The sequence below is a fragment of the Corapipo altera genome, unplaced genomic scaffold (genome assembly GCF_003945725.1).
Source record: "Corapipo altera isolate COAL_440 unplaced genomic scaffold, ASM394572v1 55, whole genome shotgun sequence".
NCBI lineage: Eukaryota > Metazoa > Chordata > Aves > Passeriformes > Pipridae > Corapipo > Corapipo altera.
Window position 1 is genome coordinate 16,509,053 of NW_020884882.1, and position 23,399 is coordinate 16,532,451.

The 23,399-nt window shown below is 47.8% G+C and overlaps 1 protein-coding gene across 13 annotated transcripts in view; it reads left to right on the forward strand.

The window, feature by feature from the left end:
• ITPR1 (inositol 1,4,5-trisphosphate receptor type 1) overlaps nt 1-23,399 on the forward strand; it is a 163,015-nt gene that overhangs the window by 122,152 nt on the left and 17,464 nt on the right. For all 13 annotated transcript variants that reach the window (XM_027640858.1, XM_027640854.1, XM_027640855.1 and 10 more), the window contains 14 exons: nt 93-346; nt 4,272-4,472; nt 5,710-5,820; nt 7,104-7,199; nt 7,971-8,093; nt 9,080-9,184; nt 10,140-10,332; nt 12,388-12,510; nt 15,614-15,789; nt 17,255-17,419; nt 18,844-19,039; nt 19,568-19,669; nt 21,663-21,802; nt 22,655-22,820. In XM_027640858.1, the coding sequence (XP_027496659.1) occupies nt 93-346; nt 4,272-4,472; nt 5,710-5,820; nt 7,104-7,199; nt 7,971-8,093; nt 9,080-9,184; nt 10,140-10,332; nt 12,388-12,510; nt 15,614-15,789; nt 17,255-17,419; nt 18,844-19,039; nt 19,568-19,669; nt 21,663-21,802; nt 22,655-22,820 (2,151 nt within the window). The remainder of the gene's footprint in view (nt 1-92; nt 347-4,271; nt 4,473-5,709; nt 5,821-7,103; nt 7,200-7,970; nt 8,094-9,079; nt 9,185-10,139; nt 10,333-12,387; nt 12,511-15,613; nt 15,790-17,254; nt 17,420-18,843; nt 19,040-19,567; nt 19,670-21,662; nt 21,803-22,654; nt 22,821-23,399) is intronic.

The window sequence follows — 23,399 nt, forward strand, 5'->3', positions numbered from 1 at the left end:
GTGAAGTGCTGGCCTGCCTGTGAAGTGTGCAGAGATGCTGTGGTCCCCTTGATTCAGTTTCCATGAGGAAGGTCTGCTCTTGTGTGTTGTAGTGAGGGAGCCCATGACCCAGATCACGGAGGAGGTCCGGGATCAGCTGCTGGAGGCGTCTGCGGCCACGCGCAAGGCGTACAACACGTACCGCAGGGAGGCCGACCCCGAGGAGCACTACTCAGCTGGGGAGGGGGCACAGGCTGCAGCAGACAAGAGCAAGGATGACCTGGAGATGAGTGCTGTCATCTCCATCATGCAGCCCATCCTGCGGTTCCTGCAGCTGCTCTGTGAAAACCACAACCGGGATCTGCAGGTACCGCCTGGCGCCTGGGCAGGTGTGCTCAGGTCCCATTTCTCTCCCTAATCCTGTGCCTTTTTAAATGGGTCACATGACCAACTGTTTTCTTTGGCCTTGAAGTTAATCCCAAAAAAAGTATTTATACCTTGCTGGACTGATACAAGGAAGTTCAGTTATCCAGAGCTCACTGGTCTTTTCAATGTCTATAATTAGGTGATGGGACCAACACTTGTGGTTTTTTTTTTTTAAAGTATGTGCTTATAACAAGCAGGTCTCCTGCTGTAAAGCTACTGATCTACTTTTGAGAGGGGAAGGAAAGAAAAAACAAAGTCATGCAGGAAAATAAAGCAACCCTTGAGTATATGCTTCTTTCCAGTGAACAGGTTCTCCTGGGTTTTCATGGGTCTGTTCACATGTCTAGAGTTGGACACATGGGGATGGTGTCAGGAAAGCCTCAGCTGGAGTTTAATCTGCTAAGGGACATGAAGGGCAATGAGAAGAGTTTCTAGGTTGTGTTCAGTACAGGGGGAGAGCATGGATCTGCTGGAAATGGGCAGAGACCCTGGTGACGAAGGACATGGAGAAGGTCAGGGTGCTCAGTGCCACCTACATGCTATTTACTGGTAAGGCTGACCTTCAGCAGCCCTACGTGCCCAAGACCAGTGGTGAGGTCTGGAGCAAGGAAGAATCCCCCTTGGTGGAGGAGAATTGGGATAGGAAACATCTAAACAAGCTGGATGCCCCAGGCTCCATGTGGAATGCTGGGTTCAGTCCTGCACTCCCGAGTCCAGCAGGGAGGCTCAGAGATGACCAAGGGACTGGAGCATCTGACAGCCAGGGACACCTTCCACTAGCCCAGGTTGCTCCAAGCCCCATCCAACCTGGCCTTGAGCACTTCAGGGATGGGGCAGCCACAGCTGCTCTGGGCAGCCTGTGCCAGGGCTTCTACTGGAGAGGAAGAGGACTTGGGATGTCTCACTGTATATACAAATACCTGACATGGGATGTGGAGAGGACAGGGCCAGGCTCTGCTTCAGCTGCCCCGTGAGTGGCATTGGAATAGGCAGTCTCCAAGGGTCCTGGCAACCTCAGCTGTGATGCCCTGGGGTGTGTTTCCACAATTTCAAGCAGCGAGCCCAGGCCCTGTACCCCAGCACGTGCCTCCACATGAGAGCAGATTTCTGCCCACAGAGGGGCTGCAATTAAGATGATTTTTGTTCAGCGCAGCCACTGCTGCTGGGCTGGAACCAAGGAGGCACCGTGCAATGTGCTAAATGCCCTCATAAAGAGGAATAATTGCCTTGATTGCACATTGTTCCCCGCACGGCAGCAGTGGGGACCCTGTGTGAGAGCTTTGCAGCCCTGCCAAGTCGCTTCCTCTGTTCGGGAATGCCCTGCTGCTGGAGCACGTGGGATCCCAGCCGGGAGACGTCCCTGTGCTCCCAGCCTGCTGCTCGGGAGCATTTGTCAGTGCCCAAGTTACACACAGCAGCGTTTCTCTCATTTTGAAGAAGAAAAGCTGTTTGATGTGTGTGTTGTCAGAGGCTCTGATGCCGTTGGGATGTCAGAGGCAGCAGTTCCTGTGGCACAGCTCCAGACCACATGTACAGGATCTGTGCTGCCCTTGGCGAGGCCCCACAGCTATAGGAGTAGAGCTGAAGTCAAGCCAGTGCAGAAACTTGGCCTGAGCTCTCCCCCATCCTGAACAATCAGCTTTCCCAAGCAGCAGGTAGTTGTAGTCAGCTTGGGGGGAAAAAGGGATTTTTTTTTTTCTTTTTTTTAAAGGAAAGGTAGAACAATTTTTCCAATCTAATCCTCCAATTGCTTTGAGGCTTGTCCTTCTCCTTCAGCCCCAGTTCTTCTTCAGCCCCAAAGGAGAAGCAGGATGTCTGATCCTCCAAAATCTTGGTGTCTGCAGCTACTGTATGTAGCTGAGCTCCTTACAATAATGCTAAAGGACTGAAGGAATAAGGAAAGACTCTTCTGGAAGCTGTGCTTCTCCCAGAATTGTCCAGGTTACATTGGAATGGGCAGTGAATTGGGCTGGGCACCCCAAGCCTTTCCGGGCTGTTGGCAGCCGTGAGGAGCTGCTGTGCAAACCCAGGGGAAGGCAGGTCATGAGAGCTACTGTGTTTGGAGGAGGAGGGATCTGAGGTGCTCCAGCAGCTGCAGTGCTGTGCCTGCTGTGTCCCTCGCTGCTTCCCTTCCCACACACAGCTCCAGACAGGGTGCTGTTCCCTCCAGCTCTTTCCATGGGGCTGGAGGAGCTGCAATACCTTCTTCAGATGAATGCAAGGACTGGGAGCAATGAGTTGATGCATATTTTCTACACATTCTGGCTGAACCTGCATCTCTGTGGCTCCTCATTCTGGGTTACAGGGTCTTTCAGGTGGTCCATCCCTCAGGATCATTCCCATGGAAAGCAGTGGGATGGCCCGTTCAGTACTCTGTGTTCCCGCTCTGTAGCCTGTGAGATGCTCTGGATGACAGAAAATGAAGAGCTCTTTCTGTACTGCCTGGGACAGCAGCAGACACTCCCTGGGGCAGTTTCTCACAGTGCAGCAGGGTCTTGTTTTCTAGTTTTTTCTTTCCCCTTGTTTTAGCTCATCTAACAGTGTCCTCCTGCTCTTGTGCCTCATTCCTCCTCCCTCCTTTGTGTTTATTGACTGTGGATCAAGCAGCTAAGGTACAAACCCATCTGTAAGCAGAGCAAATGCTGTGCTGCAGCCAGGGAACATTTTATTTCATCGCTTTCAGTATTATCTTTTATTTTTTCCTGGAGGGAAGACACAAGCTCTGATTTCTGTAGCATCAACCTTTCTACATTCTGACAAGTTAATCAGAAGTCAGGATACTAAATGAGCAATCAACTGAAATGTGCTGAATCACTGTCACCTTTAGTCTGCATTCATAGACAGCATTTTCCTTTTTTAGCTTTGCCTTCCATTGAATCTGCAGTTTCTCCCTCTGTTTGCCTCAAAAGACTGACTAGTCTGACGCACACACCAGAGGCAGGCAGGGACCAGGGCTTCTCTGGGCTGGCAGAAAAGACCCTGCTGGTTCCATAGTCCCATGTCTCTTGCTCCTCTGAGAGGTTTTCACCTTGGAAGTGTTGTTACCTGCTAGAATTAAGAGAATTACCTGCTAGAATAAGAGTTTTCCTGCTGAAACATCAAGGAAAAGAAAGTGGTAGTGGCTGTCCATCTTTGCAGCACTGCTGGGAATGCAATGACAATGTCCAAGTCACTGGGAAACTGGTTTTCTTTAACTGTCCTTTGGTTTTGGTTGGATTTGGTTGGGTTTTTTTCATTTGGAATACAGGAGGGCAGAAACCTGTTAAATCCACACGGATCCATCTAGCATTTCATTAGAGGAGCTGCTCCTAATCAGCAGCTTCAAGCAGGAATTACAGTAATTACGTGGGAAGAAATGCAGTGGAGAGGATGGTGTTTCAAGGCTCCTTCCTTTGAGGTGTGCAGTCAGGTGCCTTTTGAACAGGTGGAGCTGCTGTGAGGCCACAGCCAGGGATTTCTGCTCCCACCCTGGAAAAAGGTCTAGGGAGGAGAGGGCCTTGAGTGATGGTTGGCAGTGAAATGGAGCAGGCAGAGGGAACCTTCCAGGCTCAGGAGAGCTTTGTGACCCGCAGTGAAGGGCCTGCTCCGTGTTGGGTTTCAACCTCTAATGGATGCACTGTTTATTGGATGCACTCAGTTTATTGCTGCTTGGCTTCTGTACAATGTGAAGCCAAAAAGCTGCTCAAGAGAGCAGCACATTGAAAATAAGCCCTGGAAGAGGCTTAAACTGCTTGTACAGTGAACCTACAGCAATCCACCATGCAGTGCAGTTAGGGATGGATGAACTTAATAAACACTATCAACCAAACAGCAGTTTGGATGCCTTTTTTCCCCCTTCCCTTATGGCTTTGTCACTCTCCCCACAGAATTTCCTACGCTGCCAGAACAACAAGACAAACTACAACCTGGTGTGTGAGACACTGCAGTTCCTGGACTGTATCTGTGGGAGCACAACTGGGGGGCTTGGGCTGCTGGGGCTGTACATCAATGAGAAGAACGTGGCCCTCATCAACCAGACCCTGGAGAGCTTGACTGAGTACTGCCAGGGGCCCTGCCACGAGAACCAGGTAACACATCCAGAGCTGGGAAAAACATCCCCCTTCCCCCCTGAACCCCAACTCTGCTGGGCTTGGCTCTGTCTGCCAGACTGGTGGTGTCTTGTAATGCTGCCCACTTGACTTGCCCTACAGGTTGGGGGATTTTTTTCCTTTATAAACCCATCATAATCAACTTCCCTTTCTCAGGGCCTCCCTCTGAGGAGTCAAACCTCTCAAAGCAGTGGAGATATTTCTGCTTTGCTGGGATTTAAGCTGTTTTATTAGATTTGACAGACAGGGAAAGTGGGGAATTTTTGTACTTCATAGAATTTCACAGAGTTCTTTGAAGAGGCCTTAAAGACCATCTAGTTCCAAGCTCTGCCATGGGCAGAGACACTTTCCACTATCCCAGGTTGCTCCAAACCCTGCCCTGGCCTTGGACACTCCCAGGGCTGGGGCAGCCACAGCTTCTCTGGGCAACCTGTGCCAGTTTCTGCTTATTTTCTCCATGTCCGTGCTGTTTGAACCACAGTATTGTCCATAAAGACTGGGATATGACTTTTCAAAAAGTCTTTGAGTATATCTGTCCTTAGAAGTGCCTTTTCTTTGAGTACTCCAAAGGAGTTTAGAACAAAGCTAGACACAGAGTGGAGGTGACAATGGTCAGATGAAATCACATCTCTGTGAGAGAACACATGAGGCTGTGCATGCCAGGTCATGATAGTGTCCTTTATATCAACCAGGTGGACTAAAAGCCTTTGGATGTAGGTGTGGAGCTCGATGACAGAGCAGGGCTCTGGATTTCAAGGCCAGCAAGCTGCTGTTGTTGGAACATTTTAGTTCCAGATCATTCCACAAGCAGGGTTCAAGGGTAAGCAGAAGGTTCCGGAAATTCCCATTCTTTAGGTAGACAGGGCTGAAGTAGGTGTTGATTGGCACACCTCAAATAAAGAAAGCTCTCCCTAATCTCAGTAAAACAGATTCTTCCGTAGCTGCACATCCAGCCTGGCACTCTGGGATGGAAATGCCTTGTTTATCAGCTGTGGGGCTTCCTGAGGTCGAGGGGTTCCAGCAGGACCATGGCTGAGGAGAGGAAAAGCTTGAAAGAAAATACCTTAATCTTTTGTTGTTCCACTGCCTGGAGCTTTCTGTCCAGTTATCATCTGGAGGTGATGACAGAGGGGACTCTGCTGTTCTGGCGGGGTCACCAGCCCGGGCTGTGTTTGTGGTGTAGACAATTAGTGAAGTCTGAATTTTCTTTGGCCAGAACTGCATTGCTACTCACGAGTCCAATGGCATTGACATCATCACAGCTTTAATTCTCAATGACATCAACCCTCTGGGAAAGAAGAGGATGGACCTCGTGTTGGAACTGAAGGCAAGTGAATGTTTTGTGCAATTCATGTTCACAGTAAGATGAAACATAATTTTATTGTTGGAATTATGTGAGTGTTTATTATATCCCAATATTCCTAAGTGCCAAAAAACTATGTACTTCAAGGAGCTGGAGGCAGTGCCCAAAGATTGTTTGTCACAGGTATTTCATCTTTTAAATGATGACATGGAACCACCAGTTCTCACGTGGGGGATGCAGGCAGTCAAGATATGCTGAGGAATCCTAAAATAATTTCCTGTTAAAAATTTAAAGCTGATGAAAACTTTTTTGTTGTTGTTGAGCTTCTACATACACAGTGGAAGTGAAATTTCTCATGTTACAACTAGTTTGCTAATACTTTATTGTTGTTGTTTAATCAGTTGATGTTAAATCATCAACAGTTCTTTAGGGCTGTTCATATTAATGCTGAAATAATTAGCCCTGGTGCTGGTTTCAAAATAGAGGAGCAGGTTCCCTTCTAGCAACAGCAGTCCCAGAGCACTCTTGCTTCAGCCTGTGTTTGAGAAATATTTCCTTTCTGACTTATTGCCCTGCCTTACACTGCAATGTCTCCTTGTTTTCCGTTGCCGACTCACACCATTATTATGGGTAATGTGGGGTTTTTATTATTGTAAATAAAAAATGCTTTTAGACTCAATTAGCATTATACTTCAAAATTAAATACTTTTATTGGGTTTTATTGTCAGGCATGATGGATTTTAATCTTAATTGTTCGTATTAAAGTAGTCTGGTGCCTTGTGGTAGTTTCCCATTTCCTCCCTGTGTTTTCTTGGCGTGAGGAGGCTGCAGAGTGAGCTCAGTTAAAAGCAGCACAGCACGTCTGTGACTTCAGCCCTGCCTGTCCCTTGATTTAATCAGCAGCATCTTCAGCAAAGCTGTGCTGCACCACTTGGGAGCTCAGAGCTTGTGGTGATGCTGCAGCATCCTTAAAACAAAACAAAGTAACACAAGCTTGAAACAGCAGCATTTTAGAAATCTTAAACCTTGACTTGGGTTAATTTGGTGTCTCCCAATAAGTAGGATTTGGGAAATAAACTGGTAAAAAATCCTATTAAGTTGCGTAGGGCAATAATTAGAGGAGAGGGAGGTTGGCAAGGTGAGGCTGTAGGAGCCTTGTGGTGGCTGGCTGGGACAATTATACTTTCCTGTGACTCACCCAGGTAGCACCCAGGTTCTGAAGCCCTTCTTGTCACTGGGTGAGGTGGCACTCCAGCTGGGTACCCTCATTTTTTGGCTCCTGGCAGTGATTGTTGTCTTTCCCTCAGAACAATGCTTCGAAGCTGCTCCTGGCCATCATGGAGAGCAGGCACGACAGCGAGAACGCCGAGAGGATCCTCTACAACATGAGGCCCAAGGAGCTGGTGAGTCTCTGGGTCACTCCCAAATTCCTGACTCCATTCAAGCCAGGTGCTCCAGCACTGGGGACACTGGGATGGCTGTGTCCACCCCAGGGACGCTGCAGGAGCTCACTGGCAACTGGAAAGCCTTTCAAGGGACTGGTTGCATGAGCACAGTATCCACAGGGAATGGCTCAGCCCAGTTCCCAGGTATCACAAGTGATTAGGCAAGTGCTGTGGAGGAGAGATTCAGCATCCTGTGTAAGGCAGGGAAGGAGCATCATCTGACACTTTGGAATCATAGAATCATCACAGAATGGTTTGGGTTGGAAAGGACTTTAAAGCTCACCTTGTTCCACCCCCTGCCATGGGCAGGGACACCTTTCACTAGAGCAGGTATCCACACGTGGAAGTTAGTTGCACAGGGGACAGAGAAATGAAAATTTCTTGTGCCCTAAGAGCTGTCCAGTAGACCGTGGCAGGGTTTGGGGCTGGGTAACGTATTACCTGGTGCAAGCACAACCAGGAGGTGCCAAGTACAACTGGAGCACTGCTGATGTGTGTCAGAGCTCGGAGCTGTGGCCGGAGGTCAGGAGGTGACAAAGCCTGAGGAGAGGGTGGCCCAGAGCAGGGGGAACCGAAAGCTTAGTTTCTTGTGTCAATGAGCTGGGCTGAAGCTGAGGTCAGGCCTGTTTGTCCTGGATGTTGAGAAACATGTCCATGCTCTGCTCCCCTTGACCCTCTTCCACCCTTCACCTGAGCCTCCTCTTCAGTGGCCTCTGTGTCGTTTTCTAGGTGGAAGTGATCAAGAAGGCTTATCTGCAGGGAGAAGTGGAATTTGAGGATGGAGAGAATGGGGAAGATGTTGCAGCATCTCCAAGGAACGTGGGACACAACATTTATATCTTGGCTCATCAGGTAGAGTTTCACCTGCAGGTTTTGTAGCACCATGAGTCACAAACTAGGAATAGCCAGAGTCTGCTTTTCCCTGGAACTGTTTTCATGGCTCATCTCTGGGACAAACTCACTGCACGTTCCCTTCTTATCAGAGCAAATCCCAATCCTTAATCAGAAACAAAAATTCTATAATACAAAAAAATTTGGGGATTTTTCTTTTATAATGGGGAACGGGCAGGCTCTGGACTGAGTTTCTGAAGACATGTGACTCAATTCTTGGCAGCACTGAGCAGCAATGTATTATTTTTGAGCTGTATAAAGGTTACTTTATACTCCCAAAGAAATTCTACTCACTGATCAATTAGAGTGTGAGCAGAAATCTCAGTCCTTGCCACTCTCTGCTGGAGCCAAGCAGGGCCATTGTATTGAGAAAATGTGTTTGAAAGGCAAAAAAACGAAGGGGAGAAAAACATATCTAAATCTACTTAATATATTGATGCTGCATCTCTTACTGCATTAGAGACTTCTTGTCCCTGTGACATCTGAGCAGACAGCCCATCACTGTGCTGCAGGATGGATTTGGAGCATCCAGCAGCATTTTTGGAGCACTTCTCTGTGCATCTGCTGTTCAGTTGATGCAGATTTTCTCTTTGTCCCTGCCTGGATCTTTGGGTGATGAGCACCCCTTTGGGTTAGGGTGGGTGGAGAAGGACAGACCGAATGTGAACGTTTAGAAAGATTCCCAAGCCAGGCAAAAGGGTAGGAGAGGGTGGGGAAAAGAGGAATACAACACTGGTATTAAAAAAATACATATCTGAATCATTCTGACTTGCTCCCAAAATAGAGCTGCAGGGTGTCTGGTTGGAACAGAACAAGCCTTCTGTCAACTTTGCCCTTTCCTAGCAGCTGACTGTGTACTATTTCTTTTTTTATGCCAAAAATCAGAAATTTAATATCACAGAGAGACATCTGGTGTCTCCCACTCCCTGTGCATTCCTTTATTTTAGTTGGCTCGTCACAACAAAGAGCTGCAGAACATGCTGAAGCCGGGAGGTCAGATCGAGGGGGATGAGGCTCTGGAGTTCTACGCCAAGCACACGGCACAGATCGAGGTACGGGGAACCCGGAGCCTGCCGGGAGCAGGGATGAGCCCTGGGGAGAGAACCAGTGCAGTTAACCCTTGGACATCACACGTGACAGTGTGGCTGCACTGGTACCTCTGTGTGGACTGCCATCCCTGACACAGAACATCCCTGGATTTAGTTCTTCCCTTGGTGTTCTGGCAGTGGCAGGGGGAGCTGTTCCTGAGCTGTCGTGTGTGGGCTCTGGGATGGAGCTGAGCAGAGCTCTCTTGGCAGCACAAGTGTGGCTTCACTTCTGTTACAATTTGGCCGGTGCTGTTGCTGAATCCATGAAGTTTGTCAGAGCTTTTGCCACTCTTTCTGGATTCTGATGGCAATTTGGCCTCATGTACCATCTAAGAGCTTTGTAAAAGTAAAATTCTCATGAATAGGGAGATTTTCCAGAGAAGCTGTGGCTACCTCATCCCTGGAAGTGTCCAAGGCCAGGTTGGATGGGGCTTGGAGCAACCTGGGCTAGTGGAAGGTGTCCCTGCCCATGGCAGGGGGTTGGAATGTGATGAGCTTTAAGGTCCCTTCCAACCCAAACCATTCTGTGCTTATATGACTTCACAAAACTCTCTAGTAAGGAATACAGATATAACTGTTATTCCTCATACTTGCATGTGGCTAAAATTTACCAACATTCTTGAACTGGGCAACCACATTGCTCTGAAATCCATCCCAGCTTTGGTGCAGGATCCACTGGGCCCCTTGGAAATCCCAGCTCAGACCAGTACTGCCGGGATTAGACCATGGCATAGAAATTAGCCTTGGGGCAAAATGTAGACCTGCTTTGAAGGGTAAATGAAATGAAGCCTCTATCGGGCTGCTATTGTACAGAAATTTGTCCAAGTTTCTGCATGTTTCAAAGGGGAGAAAAAAAGGCAGAAACTCAAGAAATAAAAGCATTTAAGATCAAGGCAGGGCTCATGGGGCTGCTGTTCAGATTGTCAGGTCGGACCGTACCATGGAGCAGATCGTCTTCCCCGTGCCCAGCATCTGCGAGTTCCTCACCAAGGAGTCCAAGCTGCGGATTTACTACACCACGGAGAGGGACGAGCAGGGCAGCAAGATCAATGACTTCTTCCTGAAATCAGAGGACCTCTTCAACGAGATGAACTGGCAGAAGAAGCTGCGAGGTGGGTCGGTGTTGCTGGCGCGGTCGTGGGAAGCGGCACCAGCAGAACTCGGGGGTCGGGGTTTGGGGGTCGAAACGTTGGCTGGGTAACAGATGGTTCCTAGTGTGGCACCAACCTCGATAATTGTTTGTAAGAGCTGCTCCTCTGCATGATGGCAAGATGCTGTGATGCAGGCAAAGAATGCTGGAGCAATATGGACCCTCTGGAGGGGATCCAGGGGAGAGCAGGAGGAAGGAGCACAGGTCGTCTTTTTTAAGATCCAACGGGAGGGAACAAATCTGTGGAGGCTTTGCTTAAATGAGAATGTGGCAGGGAGAAAGAGAGAGGACACAGCTGAAGGGAACAGTGGCCCGTTCTCCTTCCCTGTGCTGAATTCCCACGTGTTCCGGGGAGGGGTGAGGATGGGTGATGCAATGAGGTTGGACTTGATGATCCTAAAGGTCTTTTCCAGCCTTAATGATTCTATGGACTTTGGCATCTCCAGCAATGGAGCTGTTTAAGAACAGGTTAAACATGCATTTCCCAGTGACAGTGAAGTAGAACTGGTTCTTTCTTTGGGCAAGGAATTAACTGACAGGCTAGTAAGTCACTCCCAGCCCTGTGATGATAAAATATCTGAAAGCAAGCATTTTCAAGCACTGATTTCCCTCTGAGATTCCCATTGGCAGCTAAGAAATCCTTTTTAATGATATTTTAATTCATGCACTGCCACCACGTCCCCCATAAACTTTCTAACTCATTTGCTTTGGGGTTTTTTTCTTTTTAAAAGCTGATTTCTTGTTTTACTGAGGACCAAATGTTGCAGCTGAGGCTCAGCCTTAGTGGGCAGTGGTGAGTGGTCAGAATTTGCCAGCAGTGACCCTCTGAACTGTGAGAGATAAGGCAGTAACTTCCTGCTCCAGTCAGCCCCTGCCATCTGATACCACTGCTGTTGCCCTCCTGTGCATCAGCTCAACTCCAGGTTTTAGTTTAAGAGCACAGACTGGTCTGGAATCTCCTCCTAGGGCACATGTGGGAGTGCTGCCTAAAATCACCTAAGAGGTCTGCAAGAAATAGGGGAATATATGCCATCCTAAACAAATTGGCAACTTCAGCATCATCCATATATTCTGTTAGATTTTTATTTCAGCTTGTTTCTGAATTCTGCTGTGAGCTTTTTCTTTGCTCTCTGATACCTAAACACTCTGCCTCCTTCCAAGGAGGGAAAACAGTTCTATCTCTTCTTTGAGAGCATTTTTAATAGATTTTTTCCACTGCTCTAGATTTCAGGAGGACACAATTTGCTGTGCAATAATCAGGGGGATTTTGCCTGGATGCAGAGGGAATTACTGCAAGGCAGCTTCTTGCCTTCCTTGTCAACTTACAGTCCACAACCACTTCAGACAAGGAATCTTTTTGCTTTCTGCCTCTTGGTTGTGCAGAGATTATTCAAATCAGGAGGTTTTTTTGAAAAGTATGTCTGTGTAACATGAAGAATTTCAGCGTGCAGCTGTTGGACTGTACATTGAGCTCTCTGCAGATGTACTGGGTCCTTTGCCCCCGGGCAGAGGGAGGGTCAGAGGGCTCCAACCTGTGATCATTCTGGGGCTATTCTGGGCTGTTACCAGCAGAAAATACATTTTTAGGAGGGCAGTGTCTCGTGCAGGTGAGCTACTGGCAGCAGCAGAACACAGAGGGATGGGGCTGAACCTCACCCTTCATTTTCCTCCTCCTAATTGTTCTTGGGGTGACTCTGAGAACAAAGTATATTATTAGGGGAAGCCTGAAGTCCTTGGTCTCTGCAATTTCTGAGCTTGTTCTCTGGCCACTGCTAAACCATGTCTGAATCGTGAATCCTTTACCTTAAAACACCATCTAGGAAACTTGAAGTTCCCCTCAAGATGAAGAATAATCAAGTAATATTCATGGCTTGTTCTGAAGTTTATTACTGTTGATGCTGTGCTTTTGGGCAAACTGAAAAGAAACTGAAGTTTTGGTGGAGATAATTTTCTATATAGACTTTTTTTTTTTTTTTTTTAACCCTCCATTTAAAAGAATTATTTTTCTCTTTTGCAGCTCAGCCTTTCCTGTACTGGTGTGCTCGGAACATGTCCTTCTGGAGCAGCATTTCCTTTAACCTGGCTGTCCTCATGAACCTGCTCGTGGCATTTTTCTATCCCTTCAAAGGAATTCGAGGAGGTACCAATATTTAACATACAAAAATACATGAACAAAGAAGGTACAATGAGCCAAACTCTGTGCATCAGTGTTTGCTTCAGTGGGAATAGGGGAACAGAAATTGGCTTTTTTAATTGCCTCAATTTAAATTGTGCTCTTGTTACTCTTTCTTGAGGCATTTGTAAGGAAAATACAGAGCCGTGCTTTTTCCTAGGGGAAAAAATTATCCAAGACAAACATCCACCTTTAATTACTTGAATGTTCTACTTTGGTTTAAAGTTCTGCAATTAAGTATTGAACTAAAAATAGGCAAAATGTTATATTTGTTGTTTTCCTTGAGCTTGCATTTTATTAATGACATTTTCCACAGAGTTTTCCTGGTTCTCTGAGGCCTCTGAGTGCTGGGGGTGGGTGACATTACCCTATGTTGGCAGGGGAGGTGTACAGAGGTGAAGTGACCTGCCTTGTGCCATTAGAAATTGATGGAGCATATGGAAAAAGAGCCCAACTCCAGGATTCCCTCCCCCCCAGGAGCATGGAGGGCAGAGGTTTCCCATAGGGAATGAGGAGCCTCCATGTCCCCTGGCTCAGGACCAACCTGCTGCTCTGAGCTCCCTTGCCATGAGTGGGCAGCAGCAGGGCTTGCCAGCATTGCTGACACAAGTTATGGGATAACACATGTGGCTCCTGTGGGATTTCACAGTCCCGCTGTAACAGGTCCCGTAGAAGTTGCCTCTGATCCAACCTGGGGGTTTGTGTGACACTGGTGGCTCTTGGAGCCAGCACAGTAAATCCTGATGAGATCCAGCTGCTCATCCCTAGATCCAGCCTCTCCAGCAGCTGCACCCCAGGGCAGGTCGAGGGCTTGGAGTGGTGTCAGCAGGAATTGGGAAATCTGGAGAAATACTCAAATATTGTAGTGAATCCCTATCGTGTGTATTGGTGTAAGGGGAATGTCCAGGTGGGAGCTTTTTCCTTGTGTTTAGAGGGTTTGCATCCTGATAAAGCCTGTCAGAAGGATCTTTTAGACCAAAATCCCCTGTTCTTGAGAGAGGGAAGAGAATAGTTTTACCTTCTACCATCAGTTCCACCAGGCTGTGCTACCATCAGCAGAGTGGGGGTGCCCAGATCCCTTCTGCCTGGAAGGTTTCAGCAAGCCCAGAGAGCAACTGAATTTTCTCTCTCTGCTTTCGAAGATCTCTAGTTAAAAGGTCTTTATTTATGGCTGCCAGGAAAGCTGCTGGTTAAATGAGTTTGTTGAGATTACAAATTGCAAGACTTGGGGGGATCATTTGGCATTTTGAAGGTGCTCTACCCTACATTTTTGAAATTCTTTGTCAGGCAACATTATGATAAAATCTCTTCCTCTACTAGTTAGAATAAAAAAAGTAAAATAAATACATGTGTATCTTATATTTAGGTTAAAAAAAAAAAAAAAGACTCTTCCAAACAGACTGTTTGGGGGAAGTTGTCAGTGTCTTGAGTTGCTCAGACACGGTGAACTGAGCAGCTGATGAGCATCTGACAGTAGCAGAAGCTGTAAAACTTCTGACTTGAGGAGCAGAAACAAAACTGGATGCCTGGAATTCGGTACTGGAATGGTGAGAATTCCAGAGACAGGGAGAACTTCCTACTGGCTGCACGTTCCTCCTGCCTGTGGTCATGTCATGACCCCCCGTGCTCCCAGCAAGGCTTTGGTGTCGGGTTGGGTGCAGACAGTTGGTGAGTGACCAGCCCTTGGCTTCAGGTGCCAAGGGCAAGGACATTGCTCCCAGTCTGTTCCCAGCCTCTCTCCGCCCCTGGGAAGGAGAGAGGAGCCTTTGCCCTGAGCCCTGCTCTGTCCTGGAAGTGACTTGAGTCCTGCTGAAGTCCTGGCATTGTCCTTGCTGGACAGCCTGGAGTTCCAGGCCAGCCCTGGGTGGGTGTTCAGGCAACACCTGAGGACTTCATGAACTCCAGGCATTTCTTCAGGCCTGCTGGGAACTGCTGCAACTCGTGACAGCAAATATATTCCCAAGCTGTGTAATAGCTGGGATGCTCAGACACCTGTGCAGGTGGGATCCTTCAGGGTCTGCCCCTCCTGGCAATTCCTAAGTCATTCCTAACCCAGCTGCCTCCCGTTTTCCTCTGTCCCCTCTCCGCGCTGTTGCTGTTCCCGCTCGGGTGAGTCCATGCCAGGCTCTGCACCTTGTGCTGTGTGACAGCTCCGGTGGCAGCGCTGCTCTGGGATCCCAGGCTCCCTTCAGGCAGCAGAAACAGCTGCTCAACTTTACGCTTATTAAGTTTTAATTTCCATCTATCCTCTGCTGTCTTTATTAATCTACAGTGATTTGGAACAAAATTAAATGGCTGCTCGTGGTAGTCAGATGAGAGTAATATTTCCTAAGCTGCCTGAATTTGGGAGGGGGAGGATAAAGCCCTTAGTGAGGATCCTGCCAGTAAGACATAAGTTCTCTGAGTACGTGTTTGCAGAAGGGCTGCAGAGTGCTGTGAAATTTGGGGGGTCTGGCCTTTCTGTCTGTTGAGGAACAGGTTGCTTGAAGATAAAAATTATGTCAGTTTTAAGAAAGAAGTGTCTTATTCTGCGTAAACCCAGGGTAAATGGTATTTTTGGCTGAACATTTTTTACGGCTCTTTCAGGGAAGTGTATTTTTAGAACACGGGCTCGATGTTATGTAAGCAGCCAGTCTCATGGGACAGTCGAAATAGAACCAGGAATAGCAAGAGATGACAAAAACTGGTACGAGGGTTTGACCAAAAGGATTTCAGGAGACTCTGCTGTGGCTCCAGACCCGGAGGAGCATCGGCTCCATCCTCACCTGCCCAGGCAGGGCCTCTACAGAACACATCTGCAAAAGGCCTCTCGGCATTCAGATGTACCAGTGATGAACACAAGAATGAAGAATCCTATAATACGTATCATTTACATAATAACTTAGTAACAAGTGTGTAATTAAAAGCTGCTGAAGGCATTGGGCTCAGATGTTCCACTCCATCGCTGCTTTGGAATCAGCAGTGGCTGCACACCAGGCTGGAGGATGCCCCACCAAAGATGACATGAATTGCACTCATTTGGTTAGTTTGGTTATAGAGGTGTTGAAATGGGTTTGTTTTCCCCCCCCAGGCACCCTGGAGCCCCACCTGTCCGGGTTGCTGTGGACAGCCATGCTGATCTCCCTGGCCATCGTCATCGCCCTCCCCAAGCCCCACGGCATCCGCGCCCTCATCGCCTCCACCATATTGCGGCTGATATTTTCAGTTGGTTTACAACCTACTTTATTTCTTCTGGGTGCATTCAACGTAAGAACTGAGTGGGCTTTGTTGATGTTCTCTTGCACCTTATGTAAGGGTTCCTTACCTGCGTTGTGGCAAAAATAGCCTGGGACATTGTGCTGGGACTGGTGAGAGGAGTAATTCCCTCTTTGGGCTCTTCCTACCAGAAGTGCTTTGCTGTTGTTCATTTAATGCTGGTTCCCCAGGATGGAGGCAGAGCTCTAAGGTTTTGCTCAGTCTAGAAACAGCTCTCACCCCAGCCAGAAACAGGGAGTCTGTGAGCTAAAACACACAGTTATTCACCCAAACTTGTCTCTGTTCATGGACTGAGCTGCAGAGTTTAATGGGGTTGTGTGAGATTCACTAAATGATGCATTGTATTTCATAGGAGTGGCTGAGAGAGCTGGGGGGGGCTCAGCCTGGAGCAAAGGAGGCTCAGGGGGACCTTCTCACTCTGTCCAACTCTCTGACAGGAGGGTGGAGCTGGGGAAGTTGGGCTCTGCTCCCAGGGAACAAGGCACAGGATGAGAGGAAACAGCCTCAAGCTGTGCCAGGGGAGGGTCAGGTTAGACATCAGGAGGAATTTCTTCCTGGATAGGGTTGTCAGGCACTGGAAGGGGCTGCCCAGGGAGGTTTGGAGGCCCCATGCCTGGAGATGCCCAAGGAAGGCCTCAGTGGCACTCAGTGGTCTGGGCTGGGGGACAGGTGGGCATTGGGCACAGGGTGGGCTCGTGCTTGGAGGTCTTTTCCAACCTAAACAATTGTGTGATGTGCCCAAGGCCTGGCTCCAGCCCACATGCCAGCAGCAGTTCTGCTGCAGTCCTGTGTGAGCTGAGCCACCAGAGCTTCAGCAGTGCCCAAACCCGGATACTTGTGGTCTCTCGTGGCGAGGGAGCCTGAAGGGGTTTCTCTGGCTGAGTCAGCAGCAACTCTGCAAAGATGCATCTTTTCAAAGCCCTTGTTTTTATTAACCAACTGCCCAGCTTTCAGTGCATCTTTTAGTAGCATTTCTTGTCTTCCAACACGTCCCCGAGTGCCCGGCCCCTCTGAGTCAGGGCTGTGTGTGAGGGGGATGGGGGTGCTTACTGGTAATTGTGGCATTTAGCAGGTTCCCAGTAAGTTAAGGGAGTGTTCCTTGGTGTTGATGGCACACAGGAGGACTTCTGGGTGTGTTATCCAAGAGGGAATTTCTGAGGGAATCTGGAGCACCTGCTTAGTCGTTAGAACCTTTTACTTTCTTCTTTATCTTAGTCTTGATGCCCTTTGACACCAAGCTGGGGAGAGCAGCCAGGGCACAGTTTGTACTGGATGTGTGCAGTTTGAATTTGGGCTTGGTCTCAGCTGGGCAGAAAACACCACAGGGAGCAGGTTATAGTCATGTGGGAAACACTGTTTGTTGGTACCATCCTAGAGTTATCTCCAACCTGGAAAAACTGCATATTTTCCTGAAAAGCCACATGTTGTAACTAATTTATGGTTTGTTCTTCCTTAGGTTTGTAATAAAATAATTTTTCTGATGAGTTTTGTGGGTAACTGTGGGACCTTCACTCGAGGATACAAGGCCATGATCATGGATGTGGAGTTCCTTTATCACCTGCTGTACCTGCTGATCTGTGCCCTGGGGCTCTTCGTGCACGAGTTCTTTTACAGCCTCCTGGTAGGTGTTCACTTGGCCCTGGGCATGTTTTCCTGTCTGTATGTTTGTGAAGTCCTATCTCTGGCACATCCAGATATGTCACGTAAAAACTTTCTGCTTTGCTGCTGGGAAGCTGCTGTGCAGGAACTGGGAAGAGCCATGCACGGGAGGTTTTCCTTGGGAGAAGTTATGGTGGGAGACTCTGGGATTCCTGCCACATTCCTTCTTCCTAGTGTGTGACTTTTTGCAGGAACACATACTGACAGGACAAGGGGGATGGTTTTAAACTAAGAGAGGAGAGATTGAGCTTAGATATATTGAAGAAATTCCTCCCTGTGACAGTGGGTAGGCCCTGGCACAGGTTGCCCAGAGAAGCTGTGGCTGCCCCATCCCTGGGAGTGTCCAAGGCCAGGTTGGACAGGGCTTGGAGCAACCTGGGCTAGTGGAAGGTGTCCCTGCCCATGGAAGGGGGTGGCACTGGGTGGACTTTGAGGTCCATTCCAGCCCAACCATTCTGTGATTTGTACCAGCGAAGACCTTTTTGTTCTTCTCAGGAGGAAAATAGAAATGTTAGTGGAACAGGAGGCACTCTTGAAGTTACCATGCTATGAGGAAGAGACACAGAGTCTTTAAGATGCTTTACTGTGTTATTAGCAATAACTGTAGCAGCATCCCTGCTTTTTGACCAGCTGGATAACTTAGGTTGTATCCAGCCTCCAGCCCTGACACCACAGACAGGGATCCTGGCAGAGATTTCTCCTGTTTGGGGTGGAATTCATCCTGCACAGCACAATGCTGCTAAGAATAAGCACTGAAGGAGTAGATCTAGTGTTGGTGGAGAAAATGTGTCATTGTTGAGGCAAACCTTAAATCCCATTCAGAACATGCTATTTTTGGCTCTTTGTTGGATGTTTCCCACATCCTCTGGTACCTGAACTGGGTATTTCCTGTGTTCATGTTCAATTTAACAAATACCTGTTCTGTCATTGTCAACCAGCTTAGCCACAATCTGCCTGGGCTCTGCTGTGAGTTGTCCCCGAACCCAGAGCAGTGAAAAATTAAGGACATGTCAGCAGAGAAATTTAAATACAGAATTTGGGGGAAAGATATTACGCAATTATATGCTCAGTAAACTAAAACTAATGGCAATTTGAAATGAGCTGTTTTGAGACTGTGATGAGGCAGGTATCTATAAAAAAGGTAATAACAGCCTATGTTGGCAGCTTTGTGTGTTTAGCACTGAAGCAGAAACACCTGCCCTCAGCAGGCAGGGGCTTCTTCCCAAGCTGCTGCTCAGGCCTGGAGCCCACGCAGTGCTGATGAAGAGGAGGCACAGCTGCCTCCACCCCTCGTTTTTCAAAGTGCACACAGCACAAGAAATGGCACCAACACATGGTGCCAGCAGTGGTGTTGGTGCTACCTGTGCTGTTGTTGGTTGCCCCCAGCTCTTTGACCTGGTGTACCGGGAGGAGACTTTGCTCAACGTCATCAAGAGCGTCACCCGCAACGGGCGCTCCATCATCCTCACTGCCGTGCTGGCCCTCATCCTGGTCTACCTGTTCTCCATCGTGGGGTACCTCTTCTTCAAAGATGACTTCATCCTGGAAGTGGACAAGCTCCCTAACGAAACCTTGCTGCCAGGTCAGTGCCAGTGGCTCATTTCCATGGGTTGTGTTGGAGAAAGTAACAGGCTGTTGTTCCTGGGGGCACTGACGGGACAAGGGGAAGTGGCCTCAAGCTGTACCAGGGGAGGGTCAGGTTGGACATGAGGAGGAATTTCTTCCTGGAAAGAGTGGTCAGACCTTGGCAGGGGCTGCCCAGGGAGGTGGGGGAGTCCCCACCCCTGGAGGTGCCCAAGGAAGGACTGGATGTGGCACTCAGTGCTCTTGGCTGGGGATCAAGGTGAGCATCGGGCACAGGGTGGGCTCAGTGATCTTGGAGGTCTTTTCCAACCTCAGTGATTCTGGGATTCTGTGAAATAAAAATGCTTTTATGGTTGAATTTAAAAGCATTGAATGCATAAATCAAAGTCCTGTGCCCTTCTAAACTCAAGGACAATACACTGTTCTAAATGCCTCATAATTACACACTGAATATGAAGAGGTACCTTGGTATCTGAGAAGTCAAGATGTCAAACCACCCATTTGATTGCCCATTTTCTGGTTTTAGATCGCACAGAGCCAGGTGAGACCATGACTGGCGAGTTCCTCTATTCAGATGTCTGCAAAGCAGGGAGCAGTGAAAACTGCTCTTCCATCATTCCTTCAGACCGTGAGTATCCACTCTGGAATTCCTAACTCAAACCCTGAATTTTCACAATTTTTTTCCAGTTAAACACCTTCAATTTAAAAAAAAAAAAAAAATCTTTACAAAATTCTATGTAATAAATTTGGAAACAAAGCTATCATGAGAGTAACTTGAAATATCATTAATTTAGGCCAACAGCATAAATAACATTTGTTACATGAAGTGATTAAACCAGAGAAACTTAGGAGCAAACCAGACTTTATAAAACACTGCCATACTCTTTAATTTTCTCCATCAATTGGAGAAGGAAGCGATGCAGTTTGCCTCTTTGCAAAGTTTATTATTTTAAAACATTAAGCTATTAAATGTGATCTCAGAGGATAATGCCCTGTGAAATATGGTTTATTGGCAGCATTATTCTATCTGGCAAACTAAGGAAACTGTTTTTAATGTCATATCAGGAAGTACTCAATGGATTAAGTAGACAGGATAGGTTTGGGGGGTTTGGAGATCAAAAAAGTGAGATATTACATGGGTATTGAAATATTTCAGTTTTATTTCCCAGAAAATGTTATTTCCTTATTGGAGATTTACGGTGCTGGCTGGGAAGGGCAGACAGGGCACAGCTGTTTCCGTCAGAAGTGGAGCTCCTGCATGGCCATCCAAGGTCAGCCATGGCCACGAGCCCCTGCTCACAGGAGGAGAGGGCTCTGCTTTGCTCCACTGTCCTCTTTGAGAAACTAAAATTCAGCCTGGATACAAGAAAAGCTGCTGTATTCAGCTCCTACACTGTGGCTGCAGGAAGGAAAGCTCCAGAGATGTTTTTATGTCACAAATAATCAACCTGGTACCAGAGTCTTGTGTGGCCAGGGATGTGCATGATGTCCCATCTTTGGTCACTGCTCTTGGGTTTTGGCTCTTTCAGGATTGCACAGGGGTTTGGGCCTTTCCAAGGCTGTCTGTGGGAAGGTGGGATCTGCTCCTGAGCATTTCTGTGATGAAATGAAGGTCATGAGGCTTTTTAATGGGTACAGAGAGAGTATATGAGGTTGAGGAATTAATTCTAGCAGTTCTGCAAGTGAAACTGTGAAGTTGGAGCCTTCAGCCAAGTGAAGAGAAGGTCAAAAAAAGTGTGTTGCTTTTCTAGCAAAATGCTGTTTCCACAAGCAGTGATATTTTAGCCATTTGAAAACTCTGAGTGGAAGTTGCCATTTTGAGTGCAGCCCAAAGGCTGTGCAATCTGTCAGGCACCAAGGGAGAGTGGAAGAGGCAACACTTTGTCCTCTGAGCTGTCAAAAAGCTTGGATTCTGTATAAACAGGCATCTGGTGATCTGAGCTGTGCATGAGAACAGGGATGGGAAGAGAGATTTAACCAAGTCACAGGCAGCAGTTCGAGCACAAAAGAAAAGTGGTGATGGGGAGAGGAGGGCAGGGATGAGATCTGCTCCCATGGTGGCTCTGGAGAGGGTCTAGCAGAGGCCACAAAGATGATGAGGGGTCTGGAGCATCTCTAATGAGGAGAGACTGTTTAGGGCCTGTTCAGTCTAGAGAAGACTTAGAGGGGATCTCATCTACCCATATAAATGTCCCCAAGGGGTATCAGGAGGATGGCTCCAGACTCTTTTGTGTGGTGCCCAGTGACAGGACAAGGAGCAATGGCCATGAACTTCAGCACAAGAAGTTCCACCTCAGCACGAGGAAGAACTTCTGTCCATGGAGGGTGGAGAGCACTGCAACAGCTGCCCAGGGAGGTCGAGGAATCTCCCCCTCTGGAGACATTCCAAACCCACCTGTGTCACCTGCTCCAGGTGGTCCTGCCTTGGCAGGGGGTGGCACTGATGATCTCCAGAGGTCCCTTCCAACCCCAGCCATTCTGGGATGCTCGGGGGGAACTGCAGGGGTTTGAACAGGGGCTGGCAGTCTGAGGGGGTAGAGAGCATACCCAGCAAAGAATGGAGAGAATGATTTAGAGCTAATCTGGGCTTTGCAACGTGTCTTTGCTTGCTGTGCTCACAGAAGTGCTCACTGAAGAAATGGAGGAAGAGAACAAGGAGCATACGTGCGAGACACTGCTGATGTGCATTGTTACTGTACTGAGTCACGGGCTCAGGAGCGGGGGTGGAGTAGGTGATGTGCTCAGGAAACCTTCCAAAGAGGTAAATTAGCACTGGCTGGGGGTGGAAGAGTGATAACCATGTAGGGCTGGGATCTTCTGCTGGGGAAAATGTGTGTACACTGCCTTGAAACACATGTAGGAACAGCGGCGAGGAGGGACCACGCTCGTCTTTGTAACGTGGTTACATCTCCGTGGGATCAGATGGAACAGCAGCCAGTTCATACAAGCTTCTACCCATTCTATTTTAGGGATTCTTTAGCTTGTGGGCTGTCCAGAGCGGGGCCCAAAAGAACAGAAATGGGGCAGCCAACAGTCTGTGCTTTGGGAGTTCAGGAGCTGAAGGAACAGGTAGAAGCTTGTGAGAGGCAGCAGATGGGAATGCTGTGGTAGCTGCTAGATGCCAGTGGCACAAGTTTCTGTGGGAGCATCCCTAGGGAAAGGTCGTGTGTCAAATGGAATGGATGAGAGGACAAGGGACTGAGCAAATTCAGTGAATGGTGTTAAATTCTAGTAAAATACATTATGGTCCACACTGATGCTCTGTTGATATACAGCAGGTAATATAAGGATATCATTTGCATGGGCTTCAGGGAGGGGTGAGAACAAATTTCAGTGTGTGAGAAGAGTTTTTCCTCTTGTGAAAATGAGAGAAGTCCAAAAACTTGGACAGAGGAAGAGCAGCTCTGTAGAGATCCCACACTGGTAGTTGATTAATTTGGTTTTTCTTTAGTGGTTTTGCATTTTAGTTTCACTTAATGGTTTGAGTTGTGAGTTACCCTTAGAAAGCATCAGCAATGGAGACTCCCAGGGGAGGGGGTGTGGGGCAGTGCAGTGGTAGGGGTTAGATGGGCACCTATTTGAATTGGTAATAATTAAAGTATCTGTCTTGCAGGAACCTCTCTTTGCTGCTAGAGTGATATATGATCTCTTGTTCTTCTTCATGGTCATCATTATTGTCCTCAACCTGATTTTTGGGGTGATCATTGACACTTTTGCTGATTTAAGGAGTGAAAAACAGAAGAAGGAAGAAATTTTAAAAACTACTTGCTTTATTTGTGGTAAGTGTGGAGACACACTTAGGAATAAGGGGTTACTCTGTGTGAGTCAGGGATAGCTGCAAACTCACAGGAAAAAAGTCTGGAATTACTGGCTGTTCCTCTTTGCATTTCCCAGCCAGTCCTTGGGTACCACAGGCACTGGAGCTTGGCAGCAGAAAGAGATAAGGAATGCTCAGGATACCATTTTTCCTCAAATCTTTACTTTCTGTTCCTCCTTTGCCTCAAAGAATAGATTCCTATTGGCACAGGGTTGATTTGAGTGGTGCCTGTGAAAGTTTTTCCCATCAGGAGATTGGGAATGAAGGTGCTGTGGTTGACTGACATGGTCCTGCCATGTTACATAACACACACCTGGCAAGGGGGAACCTTTGGAAGATGCTGCAAAGCAAACATTGCTTTTGCTATCAGTTTGCCTAAAAATAGGAAATGTGTTATCAAAACCACAAAGTGGTTGCATACAGGGCTGCTACCTTTTTTAACCAGAATTTTTCTGTTACGTATGATAAATATGAGCAGTACTTTTATACCTTCTTTCTCCTTCCCTTTCTCTTCTCCTTCCCTTTCTCTTCTCCTTCCCTT